This window comes from Sprattus sprattus (assembly GCF_963457725.1).
Source record: "Sprattus sprattus genome assembly, chromosome: 16".
NCBI lineage: Eukaryota > Metazoa > Chordata > Actinopteri > Clupeiformes > Clupeidae > Sprattus > Sprattus sprattus.
Window position 1 is genome coordinate 24449928 of NC_137914.1, and position 22775 is coordinate 24472702.

The 22775-nt window shown below is 40.1% G+C and overlaps 2 protein-coding genes across 2 annotated transcripts in view; one reads left to right on the forward strand and one right to left on the reverse strand.

Moving 5' to 3' along the window:
- letmd1 (LETM1 domain containing 1) overlaps positions 1-22775 on the forward strand; it is a 44816-nt gene that overhangs the window by 18115 nt on the left and 3926 nt on the right. The window contains exons 2-8 of the mRNA XM_080854316.1: positions 2513-2667; positions 6799-6914; positions 7025-7107; positions 15285-15471; positions 17634-17735; positions 17822-17974; positions 21065-21161. Of these exons, the coding sequence (XP_080710442.1) occupies positions 2513-2667; positions 6799-6914; positions 7025-7107; positions 15285-15471; positions 17634-17735; positions 17822-17974; positions 21065-21161 (893 nt within the window). The remainder of the gene's footprint in view (positions 1-2512; positions 2668-6798; positions 6915-7024; positions 7108-15284; positions 15472-17633; positions 17736-17821; positions 17975-21064; positions 21162-22775) is intronic.
- LOC308377125 (macrophage migration inhibitory factor-like) lies at positions 62-1243 on the reverse strand (the record flags this gene model as incomplete). The annotated part of the gene is made up of 3 exons (XM_080853689.1): positions 62-128; positions 757-929; positions 1136-1243. 3 exons carry the CDS (start codon positions 1241-1243, stop codon positions 62-64), a joined length of 348 nt encoding a protein of 115 aa, XP_080709815.1.

A 22775-nucleotide genomic window follows, 5' to 3' on the forward strand; every position in this document is an offset into this window, starting at 1 on the left:
CTCTCAGCCAAAAGTGGAGTTGGTCTTTTCTCTCAGCCAAAGGTAGAGTTGTTCTTTTCTCTCAGCCAAAGGTGGAGTTGTTCCAAGCCACATTTGCTGCATCCATGTCAGTGAAGTTAATGTAGATCCTGAACAAAGAAATATGGCAATAAAGTACACTCAACATTTTACAGGTACCTTTTCAATAGCTTTGTGTGCTGCAGCTGTGTCTAGTGTTTCCCCGTGTAGTGTGCTAATTGTCAACTCCAGAATGATACCATTATCACTAGCTTCTGAAAACTGAACACAATTATACATAAATGGTGATGGTGTGACCTCCTTAAGCTCCAAGAGATGTATTGGAAAAGCTATAGGTCCTCAGCTGTCCATTACTAACTAGATGACGCAATATCAACTCCGATTGGAGAAATATATTTAGCCTGAGCCCTTAAAGGGTTTATGACCTTGATTTCTCCCACCAAATCAGAGACATTACATTAGACATCATAAGAACAAATCTAAACGACTTATTATACAGTTTGCAGTTTAACTGATCTGTGCAATGGACCAGGAAAAATGTTGCTAGTTTATACTTTGATTGTCCTCTTGTGTACATTTACATGTGTGTGTAGATCAATTTTGTACATAGGATTATGTAAAACACATGCTCTTAAGGTATTGACATTAGAACCATAAAGTCTGAAAATCTAGTTTCAAACACACAAGTTTGACATCGTCAGGAAAGAGGGTTTTATAGCTCATTCTATCTGTCTTTACCTGTCAGGGGAGACGCCCAGGTGTTTATTCAGCAGACCAAACAATAATTTGGAATACTCTTTGTTTTGCGCGCCTCCGATTTTCCCGATGCTGACTAAGGAGCAGAGAGCACACGGATCTTTCTTCCCGCCAAACGTCATCATCTGATCCCCGTTAATGTTTACAGCAAAATACTGTGGATGAACACAAAAACACACCCATACTTTCACATTTACATTTACGTTATATCAAAACCGTGCATGGAGGTTATGGCGTAAACTCATCATCATGAACCGATCAATCTCCATGAGGTTTATGGAGTCACAGGATTTAGCATCTCTACAGACCTCTGTTCATAAAACACGTCCTCTTATATTGAAATTCAGCACCACAGTCTCACCTGTGCAGGTGTGCCCATTGCTTTTGCCAATTCATCTGTAGCCTCAGTCAGGAGAGCTTCGGGAATCGCACTTTTAGCCACATTGGTGTTCACAACAAACATCGGCATGATTACACTACTAAGACAACTTAATCCAACACACTTTTTTGTCAAATTTAGCAAATTGCTCTTCACAGTCCTCTTGCTGCCCGTTCAGTGTGTGCAACAGAGTGGTTCAAACCCAGCCCTAACCAGCTCCAGCCAATGAACACATCGCTTCAGAAGCACGGAAGGGAGGGGGTTATTTGACTGGCTATTGAGCTCAAATTTGAACAACCGCTCGCCAGAATCACTGTCTTTAACTCTGCAAAGGATTTTCCCCTCTCACTCACTAACCCTAACCCCTAACCCTCTCACTCACCTTCTGTCACTTCCTGTTTCTCTTACTGTTCCAACTCCTCCATTCTCGACATCATCCCCTGCATTTTCCACCTTGTTTTTTTGGCTGCTTACCCCATCTTCTTTGTTTCCCTTGTCCCCAGCCAACTCTTCTATGACCTCAAGCTCATTTGTGCTCAATTCTGTTCCTGTTACTGCAAATGTAAACGAGCCCTTGGTTTATAATCTGTTTTGGTAGTACACTGAGCACTGCCCATGTAAATGTATAAATAAATAAATGCGTTAGCTGACATTAGAGTTTTATTTTTTTTGCTGCCTGGTGGTCAGGGCCACCAGCTTTCTCTGACATTGATGGGTTTGCTGGTCTCAGGGTTGCTGCTCAAGATGTTCATCTCTATTAGTGAGGTGTGTGTAATTCTTGCACAGGTTATTTGCCAGCAATAGGGACCATGCCCCCCACGGACACCAGCCTCTTGGCTGTGAACTAGTCTCCAATTAAAAAGATCTGCTGTTTCAGCCAAGGACTGTTCCATTGGAGCTTTATCCACCCCTCAGTAAGTGCCGTTGAAAATGATCTGACAGTTGCATGCCCATCATCTGTCCAGGGTGACTGGGTGATCTATCACACAATAAGCCACAGCCCTGAGGAGCAGGTACTTTCCTATGCATAATGGAGTTTAGATGTTGCATTTGCTTGGGTATTTCGCTTGAGTCAAACTTGACCTACCTCGGGCATGTAGGACCTTGCTGCCATGTTTCTGCAGCAAATTCTTCTTCATTATGCAGTTACAAACTAATCACAATTCCATCTCAATCGAGAAATAAGTAGTTAGTTCTAGTTAGTTAGTAAGTAGTTAAAAGTAATTAGTTCTTCTGTTAGTAGTAACACTCAATACTGAAGTGGCACGAGCAAAATGCTTGAATCAAACGGTTTGCAAACAAACTTTATTTGCATGAATCACCAGCCAGTTAACCTTGGTCTGTTTTTTCTTCCCACAGATTAAGACTGTGTCAACATTTTTCAACATCGAAAGCCAGAGAAGGCCTAGGCAAACCCATCATAGTAAGACTACAGTGGGCCAATGAAAAATATGAGCACTTTCTCCAAGAGCGCTTCCCAAAGTTTTATATTCTGTACCGTACATTTCTGAATGGTAAGTTGTATACCATCATCAACTTTTCTGTTAGTAATAAATGTGTCATTACTGAGTTATGGCCTTATTCAGGACTTTCCCCAAGTCTGAATGTATGCTTTAAAGGCCATTTCCGTGAGAATTGGTATTTTTTGCTTATTTTAAGTTTGCAGAGGCCGCATATAAGAACGGTGAGTTGTCTGGTTTACAGTATATTTACATTGCATAAAGTGTACATCTCACAAGTGCATTAATGTTCAAGAGGTCTTGTCAGCGTTATTGTGAACACTCTGCTGCAAGAAGGACATTTATTTTCAGCAGGTGGATGCCAGAGAGGCTCCCTGTGTCATCTGAAACAGCATTCTTACTTAAATCTAGAAATTCTGTTCTGATATATAAACTTGCATTCCATTTCAGAGCACTGCTAAAAGGCACGTGCTGATCACTGTAGTCTGGTCTGCCCAACCCACACCACTGCGGCAGAAACATAGATCCGGTCACTGTAGCAGAACTTTAAACCCATTGTGTCAGGCTGGAGTCAGGAATTGAACCCAGGCCGCTGGATAACACTGGAGTCCAGTGGGTATCACCCTGAGCAAAGAAGGACCCAAGTGCAGATAAAATGTGCAAAGAACTTTTTCTATTATTTTCCCTCCAAAAAAGAAATAATTTGAAGCTCAGAAGATGAAGACAAAAAACTAAAAGGTCAGAATAAAGTCAAAGCTCAGAAGATTTAATAAAAAAAACAGGGCAGAAAAATACAGGAATCCAGAACAATAAACAGGGCAAGGAAAGTCAGCTAACAGCAAAAAAACTAACAAAACTGGAGATCAAGACCAGAATTATTTCCAGCGTGCTGGAATGAATGAAACTCGAGACCAGAAACTCAAGACTAAAGACTCAGTGCCAAGAATGAAAAACAGCCAGGTATAAACACCTGAGTAATTGGTCTGGTGAACATGTGACTACTGATAATGGCGGGAAAACAGACAAGGCTGACATAGGTTGGGGCCAGGGGCGGTTTTAGCAAATTGGAGGCCCTGGGCAAAAAACAATGTTTTTTAAAAAGAAATCCACCAAAGCACCAATCCCATCCAACCCCACACACATCCAGACACATACACACACATACTTAATGTTATGTGAAACTGATATTTATTGTGAGTTTATGACTTTAACAATTAAAACGTAAATAATTTGAAAAATTTGAGTGCAGTGTGATAGTAGTGTTACTTTTTTGATTACTTGATCAAAACAATGTCACTTGTTACATTTGATTAATTCTTTATACTTCTGTTTCTGAATGTTTTCAACTGAAAGTTCGCAAGGGCGTAACCACGCATTCTTTTGGGGGTCGTGTCCCCCCCAATATTGAGAAAATACCAACCTGTCCCCCCCAATATACAGCGTAAAATATATGTTCTCCTTTTATGAACCCTGCAATGGATCGGTCTCTTGTCATGTCTTATTTATTTTCAATTTATTTCCGTTTGTTAAGAAAAACATAAGTGAGTGAATCCCCCCTCCTAATTGTACACATGTGATTTCGTTTGAAACCACCTCACGTCTTTCTGCGTTGGCATGGTTACCTAATACTTTTTTGTCAGTCGCAAAGAGCGCAAAGAAAGTAAGATAGAGTAATGGAGGATTTGAGGTTACCTAAAAAGCAGAGAAAACTAGCCCAGCAGCCAAGCATACGCGGTTTTTTTTTCAGACAGTAAGTAACTTGATACCGAGCTAAATGTGTAAGCAAATAAAACGAGTTTGTTATTGTTGTCAATAAGCCTTTGAAGCTCCGCGAGCGTCATAAAAAGAACTTCCCCAGAAACCTTGAATCTTCTTCTTTAAAGAGTTCCATTTACATAAAATGATAGTTATCTATCTGATGTTATAGTCTACTCGATTTAACTGATCAAATTATAATGGAAAAAGGTAGAAACCCTCAGGATGCCTGTGCAACTTTGTATGAACAAGTTCATATTCATGAGTTCACATTGACACATTTTAACAAGAAGAGTTCAGCGCATGTATTCCCTTATAATTGATGGCACACAGGATGCAGCAGGAGTTGAGCAAGAGTCCTTCTGTCTGTGCTTTGTTGATAAAAACTTGCAGCCCAGAAATAAATTCATAGGCCTGTATCAGGTCATATCCACTACTGGAGAAAACATAGCTAGTGTAGCTAAAGATGTTTTGATTCGCCTAAATCTCCCACTTTCACAACTACAAGGTCAAAACTACGATGGGGCAGCCAATATGTCTGGTAGGATGCAAGGTGTGCAAGCTGAAGCTCTTCTCAAGAAAGAGCAGCCTCTTGCAGTAAATATTATGTTCATTAAGGAGAAAGTCTGTCATTTGTTCAAGTACAGAATTAGTTTAATATTTACATAAACATGCTTTGGGTATGTGGTCTTTTCGCCCATTGGAAGCTTTCATATTTGCTACAGTAGGCTACTACTGGAAAAGCATAATTGTAATTGGTAGGTGTGTTTAAGGTCAGTAAACAGTAAGCAACTCACCAAACAAAGTGGAGGGGCAGTCACTGTCTCTGAGAAATTACACAATTCCTTTAGATGTGAATTCAAATGGTCAATGTAGTCCTCGAAACTATGTTCTAAATGTGCAAATTTTCATATAGAATTGTAGACAATGCACTTAACACATTTTTTTTTTTTTTTGTGGTTACGCCCTTGCAAATATGTACAGGTCCTGTTTTAACAATTTCAATTCTCTATCTGTTAATTTGTCAAGCCATAATACTGGGTCTTCACTGATCACTGTTTCACCATTGGTGTTTCTCATATTGTTGAAATCACTGCTCTTGTTATCATCCAGCTGTGATTGAGCAGTGATGATGACCATGGCAGTATCATGTGAGTCGTCAGTGCAGGTGTCATTGTTCCGGATATCAGCTGTGGTACATGATGGCTCACCCGTTTGTAGAAGCAAAGCAGACAGGGATAGTTGGTGCTGTAGTAGCAGTTGGCTGCTGCTGCTAGCTTTAGCTAAACTTGGCTCAGCAGCACTTGAAACATTATCAGATCAACTTGAAACATTTTTAGAAATATCTTCCACTTCCACTGAAGAATTCCTTGATTTAAAATATTGTGTTACCTAAGGTAATTTGTCCCTGAACTTCTCATCCTCCCATGTCTTTTGTCATGGTCACTGGCATCATTGGCACGCACCGCCCCTGGTTGGGGCAAAAGCACATGGACACCAAAACATAAACCACATGTTAACACAACAGGCAGAGAGTTTTGTATTAAATACAATAAATAGCCTAGCAAGTGTGTGCGTGTGCGCTCATAGATTGATAGCTCTATACTTGGTGTTAAAAATGCCCACTTATCTGTAATTTCTTTTACAAGGGATGCAGGCAGGTAAGTGCTTCTCTCTGGTCTGCTCCCCCTTTTCTGGAGCTTCCCCATACTATTGTTAGTTTATACTAACTAACTAACTCACACACCCCACTTAGGGAGTAAATACTATTGGTTAGCCTTTCAGCTAGCTCAAAAGCTCAAAACCCTTTAGGGGTCTATTTGCCTCACATAGGTTAATAATTAATAGATGCTGATGGAAACAGCCTAGATATCTTTCAATCATAAAATAGCCTTAAGCCTCCGTCACCTTGGCCAAACCGTTTGGTTACTGCAAGGGAGAGGCGGTTGGAGTGGACGACTCTAGTGATACACTGCCCACAATTTCTTTGGAGTTTGGAGTACGCTAGGAGCCTGCCAGCACCTTTGAAGTTGTTCAAATTCTCAAGAATATCAGCATGCACACATCATCAATATCTGGAAATACCCTCTGCCTCCTGTGGGTTAATAAAAGGCACTTATAACTGACTGGACACTTGGATCTGGACTGGATTACAATAGCTGTACTGTTCACAACTACTACTACCCCATGACATTGTTACACTTACCCATCCAGCTCATCCCTGACATTTTGTTGTTTTTCCAATGATGTTCTCCCTCCTAACCTCACTCCTCAAGTCATGTGGCGAAGTCATGAAAATGGGTATTTCTGTCGTCCTAATAGAGCCAGGACTAGTGTAATTGAAAGTGAAATCTGAGGTCCCTCCCTTCATTTCTCTAATCTTTCTTTCCTCAAAATTGACTTGCTCAAAATACTGGGCTGTTCTTGCAGGATTTCAACTCTTCTTTCAAGATGCCAAAGAGGTAAGAGGGATTAGGACCAGAATGCTTGCCAACAATACAGATCGCTGGACATTGCCTTACCGTGAGATGGAGAAACTCAGGCAGGTTTGTTCACTTTTGAAGCACACCTAGAACATTATTTTATTTAAAATAACTTTATTCAAGTTTGTTTGGGCTTGGTCTAATTACTTTTTTTCTTTACTTTCATCTTTTAGTTTCGTAGCGACATGATCAAAGCCATCCCACTGTTACTGATCTCCATACCTCCGTTTGCTAACTATGTGGTATTCATCCTAATGTGAGTGCTCATATCATGTTCTCCATAGAACATTATGTGTATATTAAATGCAATGTATAAATTATGTGACGAGGGGGAGACAAAAAGGTGGAGTATTTTCGTATAACAAGACACAGCCAGTCAGAGTATTTCTTGTCTCCGGGGTATAATCACAAGTAACAACTCTTTGTCTATATTGTCATAGCTTTCTCTTGCCCTCCCTAGATTAAGGATTATCTGTTCCAATTTAGCAATGATCTTGTTATTAGATGTGTTAATATGTGAAGCAAATGATGTGCAGTTACGTTTTGTAAAACTTTTAGTCACATCCCAGAGCATGTGAGGATTTACAGTTGAATCAGAGTTTATCTTTACAAATTCTTTGTCAGAACTGGCAGATCAATTCTGTATTTAGATGAAGATTGACATTAAATATCCTTCTCCACAGTAGAAAATGTTTAATCATGAAAGTAACAACTGGCCCGCAGTCAGAAATAATTATGGGAAATAACGCCTAAGGCGTTATGATTAAATTACAGGATTAATTCGTTATTTTTTTTTACGCATTTAACGCATGCAGAATGAGCTTCCAATATACCCACAACTGACCGTTTGCAAAAGCCCCACCCCCTTAGCTACTGTTGCTATGTCGACAAAACTCCCAGGACTCAACCCAAAACCATGCCGAGGACGGGGCAAGGGCTACATCTGCCAATGTGATTATTTTTGGAGTAATATCTCCGCGATGTTCTCCGGATCAAGGCAAAATGGACTGCAATATGCAGTGGAAGGATATATCCAAAACTTTAAAGAAGCATTCCGGATCAATTGCTATTCGCTAATGATATGCTGGCGGCTAAAACTAACGAAATCTCTTGAAATGTGCTGACTTTGACATTATGACAAATTAGTGACTCAACAACTGTCTTAACACAGTCAAACATCAAGCAAGTGCAACACAAGACAAAGCAAGACGGCAAATAAGCTACTTACTAGTTCGGCAGACAGTAGAAAGCCGGGCGGCGTCAGGCAATCTTACATTTAGCATTTATAATGCTATGGACCCTGGTATGGCAATGGCACGGAGGCGATTCTCCATATTAAAGCCCCATTATGCAACAATTATACTTCAGGATTATGGTTAGGATAAGCAGTTTAACCTTAAAATAACAGCTTAAAAAAAATTGGGCCGCTACAATGACTTTTAATATGGAGAATCGCCTCCGTGCCATTGCCATTGCAGGGTCCATTGGCATATAACTGCGTTCTGTTGTTTTGCCTGCCGCAGCCCGCCGACCTGACTTGTTTACTTTCTGCCGATCTAGAAAGTAGCTTATTTGCCGTCTTGCTTTGTCTTATGTTGCACTTGCTTGATGTTTGACAGTGTAAGGACAGTCGTTGAGTAACTAGTTTGTCATAATGTCAAAGTCAGCACATTTCAAGAGATTTCGTTAGTTTTAGCTGCTAGCATACCTTTAGCGAATAGCTATTGATCTGTTGTGCTGCTTTAAAAGTCATTGTAGCGCCCCAATTTTTTTCAAGCTGTTATTTCAGGGTAAAACTATCCTAACCCTAATCCTGAAGTATAATTGTTGCACACTGTTACTTTAAGATCAACAACGAAGGGGACAAAACAATAATCGAAGCAAAAGCATACAGGTCTCAATAAAAAAATTCAAAACCCCACAACCTCTTCATTAAATGCAACCAGCACAACCTTGCAGACTCGTCTGTTCTTTCACCGCTGGGTAAAATCGGTATATAATATTTCAAGCTAGCTAATAACCTACAAATATTCTTTATTCTTATCCTTTATTCCGTCTTTGGAGTATCTATCTTGCTAACCAGCTAGGATGGTGCCAATCTGGAGTACAGTACACTAACAAAGCAGTGTGGAGCAAGATAGTTGCTAGTAACGTTATTTTTCAAGGGATGTGCGTGCTTGTTGCTGAAAGTATTTCACAGTCATCATCGTAGTCATAAGTTGCTTGTAAAATGATGATACTGATGTAATGCTATGGCTGTGTATCAAATCGTCAGATTATTGCTCTCAGGTTGTGCCTTATGCATACCTTGGGATACTCGGGAGTAGGTTGGTTGCCTATTCACAAAATGTGACATTTTTGCCAATGACAGCGGACATTATCTTTTCGCAGCGGTCTGTTAGCAGGAATTAATGTAGGGTATGACGTAGGGATGGCCCATTCAAATCAACGGTACTTTTTGGAACATTTCTGAAGAGCCGTATAATAAGTAAGGGATAATTTATTGTCCGGAGGTCATTCAGACGTTCATTTGTGAAAATAGCGACCTTTTTCTAAAAATCATATTCTACTCAACTGTAAGGAATATTATTCTGCATAATGATCAGCTAAATATCCCGATGTGTTTCAAATTTTTTAATAGTATTTTGCGAAGATATCCATAGATTTGTAAACTTCTTTTTCTGCACTGGCAGCCATCTTTCTTTAAAATGTTTAGAGTCAGTTGGTTACCAAGGGGATCGCAAGGCATCCTGGGAAATGTAATCTTTCCCTTCAGCCGTAGTCTGGTTCTGATCACACTCCGTTTGAAGGGGTCGTTTGAAGGGTTGAACAACACTTCCCCTTCGGTCCAAAATAATTGGGACACCCTACCCCTTCACGCGAACGCGCAAACGAAGTGGAAGGGCGAAGTGCTAGGGTGAAGTGGTAGTAATGGGCCGGGGCCCTAGGTATGGTACTAGTAGTGGTAATAATAGTAGTTGACATGAACCATGTTCTCTCAACTAGATTGATTAGTTAGCATAGTTCGCTAGATAGCTAGCTACAAGGGCTCGCAAATATATCTAGCCACTCCTTCATCCACAGTGCCGTGTGAAAGACTGTTGTCAGTCGCAGGACACATTGTGCAAAAGAAGCGGTCAGCTTTACTGTTAGAGAATGTGAACAAGTTAGTTTGCCTCACCAGGTGGCGAAAGGAAGACTAGCTAAGAGGGCCTTTAGAGGCATTAGATTGTGCCATGGTGTGGTTAATGGTCGTTTGACAAAAAAGAGAAAAATGTTCAACCATCCATAAAAACAATGGCTAGAAGCCCAAACTATTTCTGTTTGATTTAAAAAGATACAAATTTTATTCAACTATACAATAGCCAAGAAGCCCGAATTCTAGTTAGGATGAAGGTATATTAATGTTCCATATGGAATACCAAAGAGAACTGCTAAAGACTTGGCACTCTGAGATTCTTTTGAATGAAGAGTGCGTTACAAATAAAATGAAATATTATTATTAAAGAACTGCTGAGTTGCAGCACCATTATTTTAGTTTTTCATGAATAAAAAAAGAAAACATGTTAAATGTATATATCCGTCTTTTGTCATAAACATTTTAGTTCTCACAAAAATATACTGAGAAAATCTGTAATATTTGATTAATCATGATTGTAATCATTTCACATCCCTAGAAATAATATATCATATATAATTGTAAAATTAACAAAAACGTTATCAACTTTACACAATTAGAAGAAAATCTTTGTCTGGAGATTCAATAAACTGTTGGCATGCCAGGCTGAGAACTACAGGGGCCTGGGCTTCAAAAGGCTATTGTCTTACAACAGTAGGAAAATGGGTAATGACTGACTGCTGCAAAAGATGTCTTTAGGGTGGTGACTAAGGATTGGTTTCCCAAAAGCATTGTTATCCTAATTAGTTTGTAGAATCCCTCTTGCAAATCATCTTACAATTTCTGAGCGTTTCCAGAAAGCATCGTAACTTGAAAACATTTGTAGATTGTGTTGTACACGTGCTCCGGAGCTATCCTAGATGGATAAGAGCTGATTAACAGCGGCTTCTCGCTGGTGTCACCAGTGGGACGTACAGGGAAATTATGAATAACAATAAATGTATAGTTGTCATAGCAACAATACATACTAATCCTTTATTGCATTTGAATTCAGTCAATCACCTTTTAGCTTTTTTTCAAGCTCAAATAAGTATGACATAATTGGCAAAGTTCTGAAATGAAACGTTGGCTGTGTCAGTACTGATTCAATTTGTCTAAGCTTATCTTTTTGCCACTTTTTTAAAGGGGGGCATTTTGCAGCCTACATACAGGTGCATCTCAATAAATAAAAATATTATCAAAAAGTTGATTTATTTCAGTAATTCTATTCAAAAAGTGAAACTCATATATTATATAGATTGTTTACACACAGACTGATCTATTTCAAGTGTTTATTTCTTTTAATTTTTATTATTATAACTGACAGCTAATGAAAACCCAAAATTCAGTATCTCAGAAAATTAGAATATTGTGAAAATGTTCAATATTGAAGACTCATGGTGTCACACTCTAATCAGCTAATTAACTCAAAACAACGGAAAAGGTTTCCTGAGCCTTTAAATGGTCTCTCAGTCTAGTTCAGTAGGCTACCCAATCATGGGGAAGACTGCTGACTTGACAGTTGTCCAGAAGACAATCATTGACACCCTGCACAAGAAGGGTAAGACACAAAAGGTCATTGCTAAAGAAGTATGCTGTTCACAGAGTGCTGTATCGAAGCTCATTAATGGGAAGTTAAATGGAAGGAAAAAATGTGGTAGAAAAAGGTGCACAAGCAACAGGGATAACCACATCTTTGAGAGGATTGTGAAACAAAGCCCATTCAAGGGAGATTCACAAGGAGTGGACTGCAGCATGATTCAGTGCTTCAAGAGCCAACACGGTCCAGTGTAAAGTTTTCACAGTCAGTGATGGTTCGGGGTGCCATGTCATCTGCTGGTGTTAGTCCACTGTGTGGTCCAAGGTCAGCGCAGCCATCTACCAGGAAGTTCTAGAGCACTTTGTGCTTCTCTCTGCTGACCAGCTTTATGGAGATGCAGATTTCATTTTTCATCAGGACTTGGCACCTGCACACACTTCCAAAGGTACCAGTACCTGGTTTAAGGACCACGGTATCCCTGTGCTTGATTGGCCAGCATACTCGCCTGACCTAAAACCCATAGAGATTCTATAGGGTATTGTGAAAAGGAAGATGCGAGACAACAGACCCAACAACGCAGAAGAGCTGAAGGCCACTATCAGAGCAACCTGCTCTTCCATAACACCTCAGCAGTGCCACAGACTGATTGCCTTCATGCCACGCCGCATTGCTGCAGCAATTCATGCAAAAGGAGCCCCGACCAAGTATTGAGTGCTGTACGTTCATACTTTTCAGTAGTCCAACATTTCTGTGTTTTTTTCTATTGGTCTTCAGTACCGTATTTTCCGGACTATAAGACGCACTTAAAAGCCTAAAAACGACATTGCGCCTTATAATCCGGAGCGCTTTATATATGGATTAATTCTGGTTGTGCTTACTGACCTCGACGCGATTTTGTGTGGTACACGGCGCCCTGTCAAAATGTTTTAGTATGACTTTGGTAAACTACAAAGTCGTGCCGTTTGCAGCATTACGGCTACCGTATTGTATATAAAACCGCAAACAGTACATTGCTTCCGACCACTGTTCTGCCCTGCTAAGGCAAAAGGCAGTAACTCACCAGAGTGTGAAACTGAGAAAAATGGCTTTAAAGTTATCCTAATGTCCACACAATGTGGTTATAGCTACAATGTTGTAATTTTCACAGTTTGTAGTGTATGCCTGTCTTAATCTATTCATTGAGAAAAAAATTAACTCAAATTTGACCTTTGACCTTTTTTGGAAGTTACTGTGTTCTGCCTTAGCATTGCCTTCGGAATGTTGATTTGTCATACTAAGGCAGAAGGCAGTAACTTCTATGTTAAAGCTCAGTGGTATGATAACAATGGAATAATGACCCTATTAATTAATCAGTAGTAATACTATTTCATTTATCACAATTACCAATACCATGATTATCACACACACACACACACACACCATTGAATTATCACATTAAGCACATAAAACAATGAACTTGAATTGTCACATGAAACACATAAAACATCTATGTCAGTCCATTGGGGGGGGGGGTGTGTGTGTGTGTGTGTGTGTGAGAGAGAGAGAGAGAGAGAGAGAGAGAACGCTAGAGAATGAGGCCCATTTTCCCCCTCCACATGCCCCCGCTCGCCAAGCGAAGTTACCCGATTTAGATGCACCTTTTTCGGACTAGCCACAGGCACTGGGTGGGGGAATAGCCCGATAGCTTAGCATATCTACCATGCAATTCTAATGGTAATGCTACCTAGCTTGGTATGCTAACTGTCGGTAGCCTATACATCGTGAAATTAACCAAAATACTGATGTCACTGGCTTTAATTTGATAATGGCATGTTAGTAGTACATTTAATATCAGTACATTTGTTTAATTACTGCTGATATTTTACATTTACGGTCTGTAGCCTGGTGATCTACAGCCTCTGCCACCTCTGCCACCCTAGCTACTCTACTAAGGCATAGAGCCGTAACTTCGGGGCGGCGCACAGTAACTTCATTCGAATGCTCAGGACAAGGGTGAGAGGAAGGCAAAAAGGCGTATATCTGAAGTTACGGGCTTCTGCCTCAGTTTCGCCTTGCACTTTTGAACTTACGGCAAAACACCATCTTGTTTTTTGCCCGAAAACAACAGAATTTGGGCTTGATATTTGTGTACATGATAAAACTAAGGCATGTGGTTCCAAATACGTCAAAAACTCATTTTTGACCAAACTTGAAGTTACGGTCTTTTGCCTTAGCACGGCAGTGTTGGTCTATTTGCTAGTGACTCGGTGTTGGAAGTGCCTTCTACAGCTAGATTGAAATGACAAGGGGCGCGGGGGACAGTTTACCTCTGGGTCTCCCAAATGGAACTTGTTAGGTTTGAATTTTCCTCTGCTAAAGTAATAAACTAAGCCTACATGGTCATAGGCATACTCATTATTCACATTTGTGTCATTGTGAGTACCGTCTTACTTTCACCACTGATGTTATGCTAGGCTTAGGCAAGTTATCTCTGGTTAAAACTAGCTAACGTTAGCTATTCGCTAGCTAGCTAGACAGCTATCGTTATGGTGTTAATTATCAGACTGCGTGTGTTTTTGCCAAACGTTCACGTTGTCATTTTAATCCATTAGCTACTAAAATGAGCACATTGATTGTTAAACCATTATTAAACTTAGCATTTTGATTGTTTAACAGCATTGCCAATGTTTGACACTGTCAGATAACTGACCTAGCAGCTACGCTAGGACACTGCCCTGTCGGCATAGTCATTTGCTATGGAGTAATGCTGGTAGCATTGCTCTCTTTCCATTAAATATGGAATGTATTTCACATGTATAACCTATTTAGAATGGCTGACCTTACATAAAACGGCAGTGAAAGACGAGCCAAGAGACTGGAGACAAACAGTAGGCTACCTCTGCCTAAAGGAGGGGGAAGTGTGAGAGCATATCAGCATGCTAACGTTATACTTATTAGCAGCGAGGCTAGCTAGCTACTATGTGTTTCTATGTGTTTTTTGCTTTATGCGCCGTATAGTCCGGTGCGCTTTATATATGAAAAAAATATCGAAGATAGACTATTCATTGACAGTGCGCCTTATAATTCAGTGCGCCCTATAGTGCGGAAAATACGGTAATATTCTAATTTTCTGAGATACTGAATTTTGGGTTTTCATTAGCTGTCAGTTATAATCATCAAATTTAAAAGAAATAATCACTTGAAAAATATATCAGTCTATGTGTAATGAATCTATAAAAAATATGAGTTTCACTTTTTTAATAGAATTACTGAAATAAATCAACTTTTTGATGATATTCTAATTTATTGCGATGCACCTGTACATTCATTAGGGCCTAGGCCTAGCTCACAAATTGGTGCAGAAAGTGGAAGAAATTTGGGAACGAAATTCCATCACAGAGAAAAAAAATGTTGAAAAAAAAACATTGAGAGCAGAGTAATGGGCATATGTTACAACACTTGTGCTGCGTCAAAATCAGCCATAGGCCTACATGTATTTAAACAACTTATTTCCGCACTATCTTCCACAAACTCTTTCTCTTCCTCAAATTCCTTCTTCAAGGATACCCAAAGGGCCTTAATAGCCTACAAACAGTCTCATTATAATAGCCTCATTATCCAGTATCTTAACTTCTGCTAAATTTCAAATTATTCTGTGACGGTTTGTGTGTACATGAAAATGTACATTAGGACATTACGGATATTTACATATCCAACTATAACCTTTTGTTCTTCTGTTACATCTGTGTGGAAATAGGTACCTTTTCCCCCGGCATCTCCTAATTCGTCATTTCTGGACATCCCAGCAGCTGGTGGAGTTCCAGGCTGTGAACCACTCCCATCGAGCCCAGTCCTACAGGCCTGTGATGGATGCTCTGATGCGAGCAGCTCCATCTATAAAAGATGGTAATCTCCAGCTGGGCCTCATGGAGCTGTGCGGTAAGGTTTGTATTAGTAGGTTTATAGTGAACTTCATGTGGTATGTGTGTGTACCTAAACATAAGGTTAACTCCTTAAGGATGAAGCCCAAAGTAGCAAAGAGCATGCCAACATTCAAATGTTCACTTCTTGGCTATTAAAATCATTTAGCAAGCCATTAAGCAAAAATTGTCTGATTTATCTGAATCTGGGTTTTATCACACTTACAATTAATTTCCATTACAGGAAGTGAATGGACTACCTGCGGAATGATTGGGGATATGTGAAACAGAAGCACAACATGAGTTGCCAATTTTATACAGTGATAAATATCAGTAAAATCAGACCTCTGAAAGTTTGGGTGACCCATTCAAATCAATGGAACATCCTGCAGCATTCTGAGGAGTCAATAAGATATAATATGTATATGCAATCATGATTCATGAAGTGCACAGTAGATTTCCAGAGAATACAGTGATATTATTCAGTAAATGATAGGTTTGAATTAAAAAGATATATAATTTTCTTAACTAAAACAAAACTTTTCCACCTTTTTAATGTGAAATTTTAATAAATAAAATTCAAGTGAAAAACAAAGTGAAATAGAATTATCACCCTGTAGCACCTGTATTGTTGTCTGGGAAGTTCCGCCCCTCTTCTTCCGGCCAATTTGATTTTGCCTTCAGAGTCAGTCTGGCAAAGTGTCTATACCAGGTTAGTTCGGAATTGTAAGGATCCTTGGAGCCAATCACAACCTGGCTATTGGCTACCTGGCGCGCCATTGGTGGATTTAAACTAACCACGACTACGTAACAAAATAGGTGTGTTAAACAGGTTTTTCAAAAACCTATAACGAATATCAGTTTATTCCGTTTACATGAGCACTAGAATAACCAGATAGTCTAACTACAAAACCCGATAATAATCTGTTTTTTATAGTGTGCATCTAAACGCTCTCAATGATTCAATTGAAAACGGGATGCAAAGTACTTCACCTGCATCGTTGGTCTGATTGGTTAAAGGAGTGTCCAATTACGTTACTGAAGTGGACCGCCATTGCGTAGTTCGCCAGACTAACTGAGCAAATGAAATGCAGTGAAGGTGGCAGGGAATTCCCAGACAACCTCTATTGTGCAGTATGGTTATCAAGTTGCTTAGATCATATTTAGACAGGACAGGGGGTTCTTTGTTGCCATTGGAAACTATACCTCAATACCAACATTTTTGACCTGTGGTGTCCCCCAAGGGTGGATCTTAGGGCCTTTATTATTCAACCCTCATTTAACCCTCAGGGCCTGATTCCCCTTAGAGCAAGCATATATGCCCCTGCCTAGACAAATCAATAAAGCAAGTAAGGCACATAACTGACTTTAAAGTACTGCTGCCTGTTTATAAATCACTAGATGGGCGGGACAAATATACTATTTACTGTATGTTTCAGCAGACCTCACAGATCACTGACCTCAGACCTATCAGATCGCTGGAGAGAAATCTGTTTACTTTGCATACTGTCAGAACTAAGCATGGTGAATATGCTGCTCTGCTCTCTCCCAGCTGTTTCATCTCTAGCTCCCAAAACCAAAACCCAGGGGAATTTATTAGATGGCAGCAGTAAAGTAGTCCAGTATTAGGTGCACAAACGAGGTCCAGGGGTTCCAGAGACAGCTATGCTCATTTTGCAAATATGTGTGTGCAGTGGATGTCTGTTTGAGGAATCAAAAAGCTGGCCACAACTTTGAAGGAGGATACAAACATCAGAATCTCTGGTTCGAGAAACTGATGTCTCTCATGTCCTCAGATCACAGCTTTATTAAATAGAACCCACAAAAACATTTTATCCTCTACAATGAAAAGACTTTGGAATGATGGCCTTTCTAGGCAAAGTTTATTTATAAACTAGTCTATGCAATGAAATGAATAGACTAAAAGGAGCAAAACAAAACAAATGAATGATGAAAGATACCTGAGAAAAGACCATATGGACGGCCGTCGAAGTCGAATGTAGTATGTTTTTTTTGTCTTAAATCAGATGGATGTCAATCTTAGTATACCGTGTTGTATTCAAGTCCTGTGGTCCTGTGTGATTTTTTTTTTTACCTTGTTGTCCATATAAAGTTACTGATTGTTTTCAGACATTGATTTTTGGAAATCGATGAATATGTAAGTGGCTGTTTTTACGTGTGTGCAGGTGCAAAGCGGTGGTCATCCTACAGTCTCTGAAGTGCATGCACTGCGGACACTGTTTGTTGAATCAAACCTAGGACTGAGGAGGATGTATGCAGATCACATGGTAAAGACAAAACTTGTTGCTTGTGGTTTTCTGTCCTAAAATGTAAATATATTTATTCTTACATGCTTTACTTCATTTTGTTCCAGAAACCACTATGTTCCCTACTCTTTCTTTCCTCCCACCTTCCATCCTTTCTGATTGGCCTGCGACTGAATTGTCATGCCTTAGAACTAATGCACCTGGACAGAGCTCTCTCACAACTTGGTCCCAACCACCTGAGTGATGCAGAAATTAAACAGGTTAGAGGAATCTCCGTCAACTTTTTGAACGCCAAAAGATTGATCTAGATTAGCTATATTTACAGCAAGAGTATTTCATGCAGTACATAGATAGATACATGGATACTTTATTAATCCCGAGGGAAGTGTAGGTGATTGATTTCAGGATATTGATTTCCAAACAAAACTGGTTGAGTGAAATGTCTTTCTTCTCAACTTTCATGAACATGAGCCTGCTACCCTTTTTGTGGAATCTGTAAAACTGGCCTTATTTGGGCTGCCTGAAGATCTGTAGCAGGTATTAGAGCTATTCCATGCAATACATTTCCAATAAACTATCAAAGATGTGTACCACAACATTTATAGAACAGTTACAAACTGACTCTGAACCAAATGGAAAGAGAGATATGAGGCCCTGTTGAACAACTGTGCAGGAGTTTACAGACGTCAGAAGCTTGCAGCTTTATCAAATAGAAAAACACTCTTATGCTGAACAGTGAAAAAGCCCTAGAATACTGGCCTTCTAGGTAGGGTTTCAAAGAAAAAGCCATATCACAAGATGGCCAATGAAAGGAAAAGACTACATTTGGTAAAACAAAACAAATGCTGAATAGAATATAATTAAAGAAACGTAATGAAGAGTACAACAAATGAATACAATTATGCATGAGTGCTTAAAGGTAGAGTCTACGATTCTGGCAAAAGGTTGTTGATATTTGAACCGTTTACAAAGCCAGGACTGTGTTCTCTCACCAGGTATTTTTGAGCACACAGCATGGGCGTGGTGCATTTCTGGCAGACAAGAAATCGTAGGCAGTCACTTTCAGGTGCTATGCACACGAAGTCTAGGGCCTCCGAATCGGATTTACTTTTCACACCAATCGAATCTTTTAATTTCGTAAATACGGAGGCTGGCAACGAGAGATTTGCGTAAACACGGAGGCAGCAGATTGTGGTGAACCGACTGTAGTACATACCCCACGCCTGTGGGTGGCGCTTTAGCGCTTTATTTACACTTTTTAACTGAAAAAACGTGAAAAACCTAGAAGAAGAGACTCAAAAGCACAAGGTAGAGATGCAGCAAACGGATAAATACATTACACAAGACATTCAAGCTCCAATTAGCAACATTACATTATGGTGGTTAATAAAATCAGTGGTCAGACTAAAGGATATGCGAAAATGAATTATATTTTCTATTGATAATAAAGAGTTTGGAACAGTACAACATGACATGTCTGTCATCCCATTTCCCATGAGCCTTTGCTTCGGCCATTTTACATACATTTATGAATAAAAAAGCAATTAAATCGCTGGCCAATTTATATTTGTGGTCATGAGAGTTATGTTACGTCTGAATAAGAAGAATTAGATCAAGATAGGAGGCAAGATAGGAGGCCTACCACGAGTGAGATTTTGAGGGAGAACAAGGGATTTAAATTGTGGTTGGAGATCACGAATTGATCACGTGGGGCAGTGACGTCATCAGGTTGCGTGAAACCGTGCAGACGAACACCAGCCCCCGTACCGATTCAAATCTACTCACTTTCTACCCCGGACTGCGATCGTTGCGGAAACAAGGTGCGGATAGAGAGTGTTCGTATGTATGATAGGGCTATCTGTATTAGCTATCCGTATCAGATTGACAAACTAGGCTCCATGTAAACGACCTCTCAGAGAGTACTCTTGTCAGAGAATGGGGGGGAAACGAGGCCTAGATATTCCGTGAGCTGGGGTCTTGTTTACCAGAACAGGCAGCATAGTTCAGGTGACATCAGGTTACAGTTACAGATTGATTGATTGAAGGAAAGGTATTGACCATTTACGCAAGTTACTGATTAAACCACACGTAAGTTCCTGATTCAATCACACAATGGACAAATATAAGGTGTATGGGCCTCGCCTACATTTGATCGACACAAAACTTTGAAATGGATTGTCGGATGGAAAGTGTTTGAGCAATTGTCAGAATGGTCTGAAGATGATGTACACCAAATTCCATGATAATCAGATGAACGGCCCAGCTAATTTTACTTTCACAGCTGGGACTCCTGATATTAGTTTTGTGAGCTTCACTGTTTGAAGGATTTGAGTTTCAGATGAAAGAGAACATCGGCACATTTAGAGAAAAAGTAAAGGCACACCAAATTTTCCATTTTTAGGTTAAGCAGTTTTTAGTGTATTGCTGTATGTGTCAGCTCTAGTGACCTTTTTGAATAAAATTACACGAAATTTGGCATGCGACCAAATAATGTTGTAGAGATGGTTAAGTTTGGATCTTTTCGTCTGAAGATATTGGCCATACAGTCATTATGGGCAAGTCCTTCAAATTGGATTGACATGCAACTTTGATCAAATATCCGCCAAAACGAAATTGTCTGCATGATCTGCAGAGGATGCCTACTGCATTTTATGTACACCAAATTCTGAGGACTTGACCTGGACTAATCACATCCAAGCTCAGCTAAAAAAGGCCAGACAACGAATGTACCAACTAAGACTGGTGAGGAAATTCATGGTTCTCCCAATCATTCTGAAAACCTATCCCTGACTCTTGACATCGATGCAGAGAGTAGTGTGCTTAGGTGAGCTCATCCCCATGCAGCCCTCCCCTCTCTGCATGACATTTACATCAGGCACTTCAGTACCAGAGGTAAAAAATGACCCCCAACCATCCCAGTAACCCATCCACAGTCTGAGAGGCTCAGGAGTAAGCGCTTCCCCAAGGCCACCAGACTCCTCATTACGGACATGCCTGCCACACTATCTTTAACACAAACTCATAGAATGATGTGGTTATTACTTTCCTGTAGTTGGTACTACCTGCACTTGGTACTCAAGACTTGATTAGGACATGAGATCTAGTGGCTTGACTGCAACACTGAAAGCAAGTCAACTTTTTAACTGTTTGTGATGTAGTCACTTTATTGTTCTTAAGAGTACTGAAATATCCCTTGTATTGTCAAACAGAATTCTTGCAGCCTTAAGTTAAATAAATAAACTGACAAGATCTTGGATTAGTCAATTTATCTTAAGAAGAAAAAACAATTCTGATATCAAACAGGTTGCCCAGTGATTTCTAAAATCTAATTCTGCAGTCTCTCTCCACAGGCATGTTACGTGAGGGGCATGAATGGTTACTCTTTAAGTTCTTCTCAATGTAGAGAGTGGCTTGCCCAGTGGATCCAGTTTTCCATCCATCTCAGAGGTTTGTCTCACATTTACCAAGTCATGTCAAGTAAAGCAGTATACATCTGCATTGATAATAAGGTATCCATGGCTACATGAGTTGAACGACCAGCTGCATTGATAATATGTTATCCATGACTACAGGAGTTGAAAGATTTTGATACGCACTGTAAAGTTTAACAGCCTCCCAGGACAAAGCAACCAGATAATTAGCGTTAGCATCACACATCCAACACTTTCCCACGGACTAACCTGTTTATACTATGGTTGGATTTACCCATGAATGATTTTATTATGTTGTCAGTGCACTCTCACACACACACACACACACACACACACACACACACACACACACACACACACACATGGTTTCCACCCTCTGGTGGCTCGCCAGGTTTAGGGAGTGGAGGGGTCTTTCGGTGCAGGTAGTGCCCGAGGCATGATCGTCATGAGGGTGAGGTGAGGGTGGTTCTGCCGTCACCAAAAGGTTGCTTTCTGTTGAGGCAACAAACGAAACATGAGCCTAGTGCCCCTCCTGGGATCCCACCACTTTGCTTGTGGTCGTAGCTTGCTTGGCATAGTCTTACACCCCTGACACATCGAGCCAACTGGCGGCCATCGGCCAATGGTGGGCTGTCAGCTGCCCTGGGGCAGACTGACGGAGCGTGGCAGCCAATCAGCCAAATACGGCCCCTCCGACCACCACCAACATTCATTCAGATACGATGTAATGTGATGCATGTCTTTATAATGGTGGGGGAACCGTGCTGACCCATTAATCCCCATTCTAATAATAATAATAATAGCCTATTGATATTTCTGTGGCTCTAACTTCTTTATTTATATCATTAAATTACATTCTTGTGACATTATAGGGTCTGGATATTGTAGTTGTGGTTTTCAGGTGATTTAGCAGTGAATCGGAGGAACACACCCAGCAATCATGTTCAACTGAAGGCATAGCTCCTGAAAGTTCCGGTTTAAGTAATACAGTTCACAGCTAAACTAGCCAAATGCTAACGGGCAGTGCAATTACCCCATATTTTTTTTCTATTTCAAGCCTTTAAAAAAATGTATTACAATGACAGAATAGATATTAAGATCGTTTCACTGTCTGTTATTGTACAATATTATTATTGTTCCATATTATATACAGTACTGTGCAAAAGTTTTAGGCAGGTGTGAAAAAATGCTATGAACTAAGAATGCTTTGAAAAATGTAAACAATAAATGTTTATTTTTTATCCATTTACATGGTAAGACTGAGCACAGCAACAAGACACAACGTAGTTATACTGCATCAGCAGGGTCTCTCCCAGACAAAGATTTCAAAGCAGACAGGGGTTTCAAAATGTGCAGTTCAAGCTCTTTTGAAGAAGACGTTGAGGATCGTAGACGCAGTGGTCAGCCAAGGAAACTTAATGCAGCTGATGAAAAACACATCAAGCTTATTTACCTTCGAAATCGGAAGATTTCAAGCAGTTGCATCAGCTCAGAACTGGCAGAAACCAGTGGTACCCAGGTACAGACATTTACTGTCCGGGGAAGTCTGGCCAGAAGTGGTCTTCATGGAAGAGTTGCAGCCAAAAAGCTCTACCCCGACAAGGAAACAAGGCCAAGTGACTGAACTAAG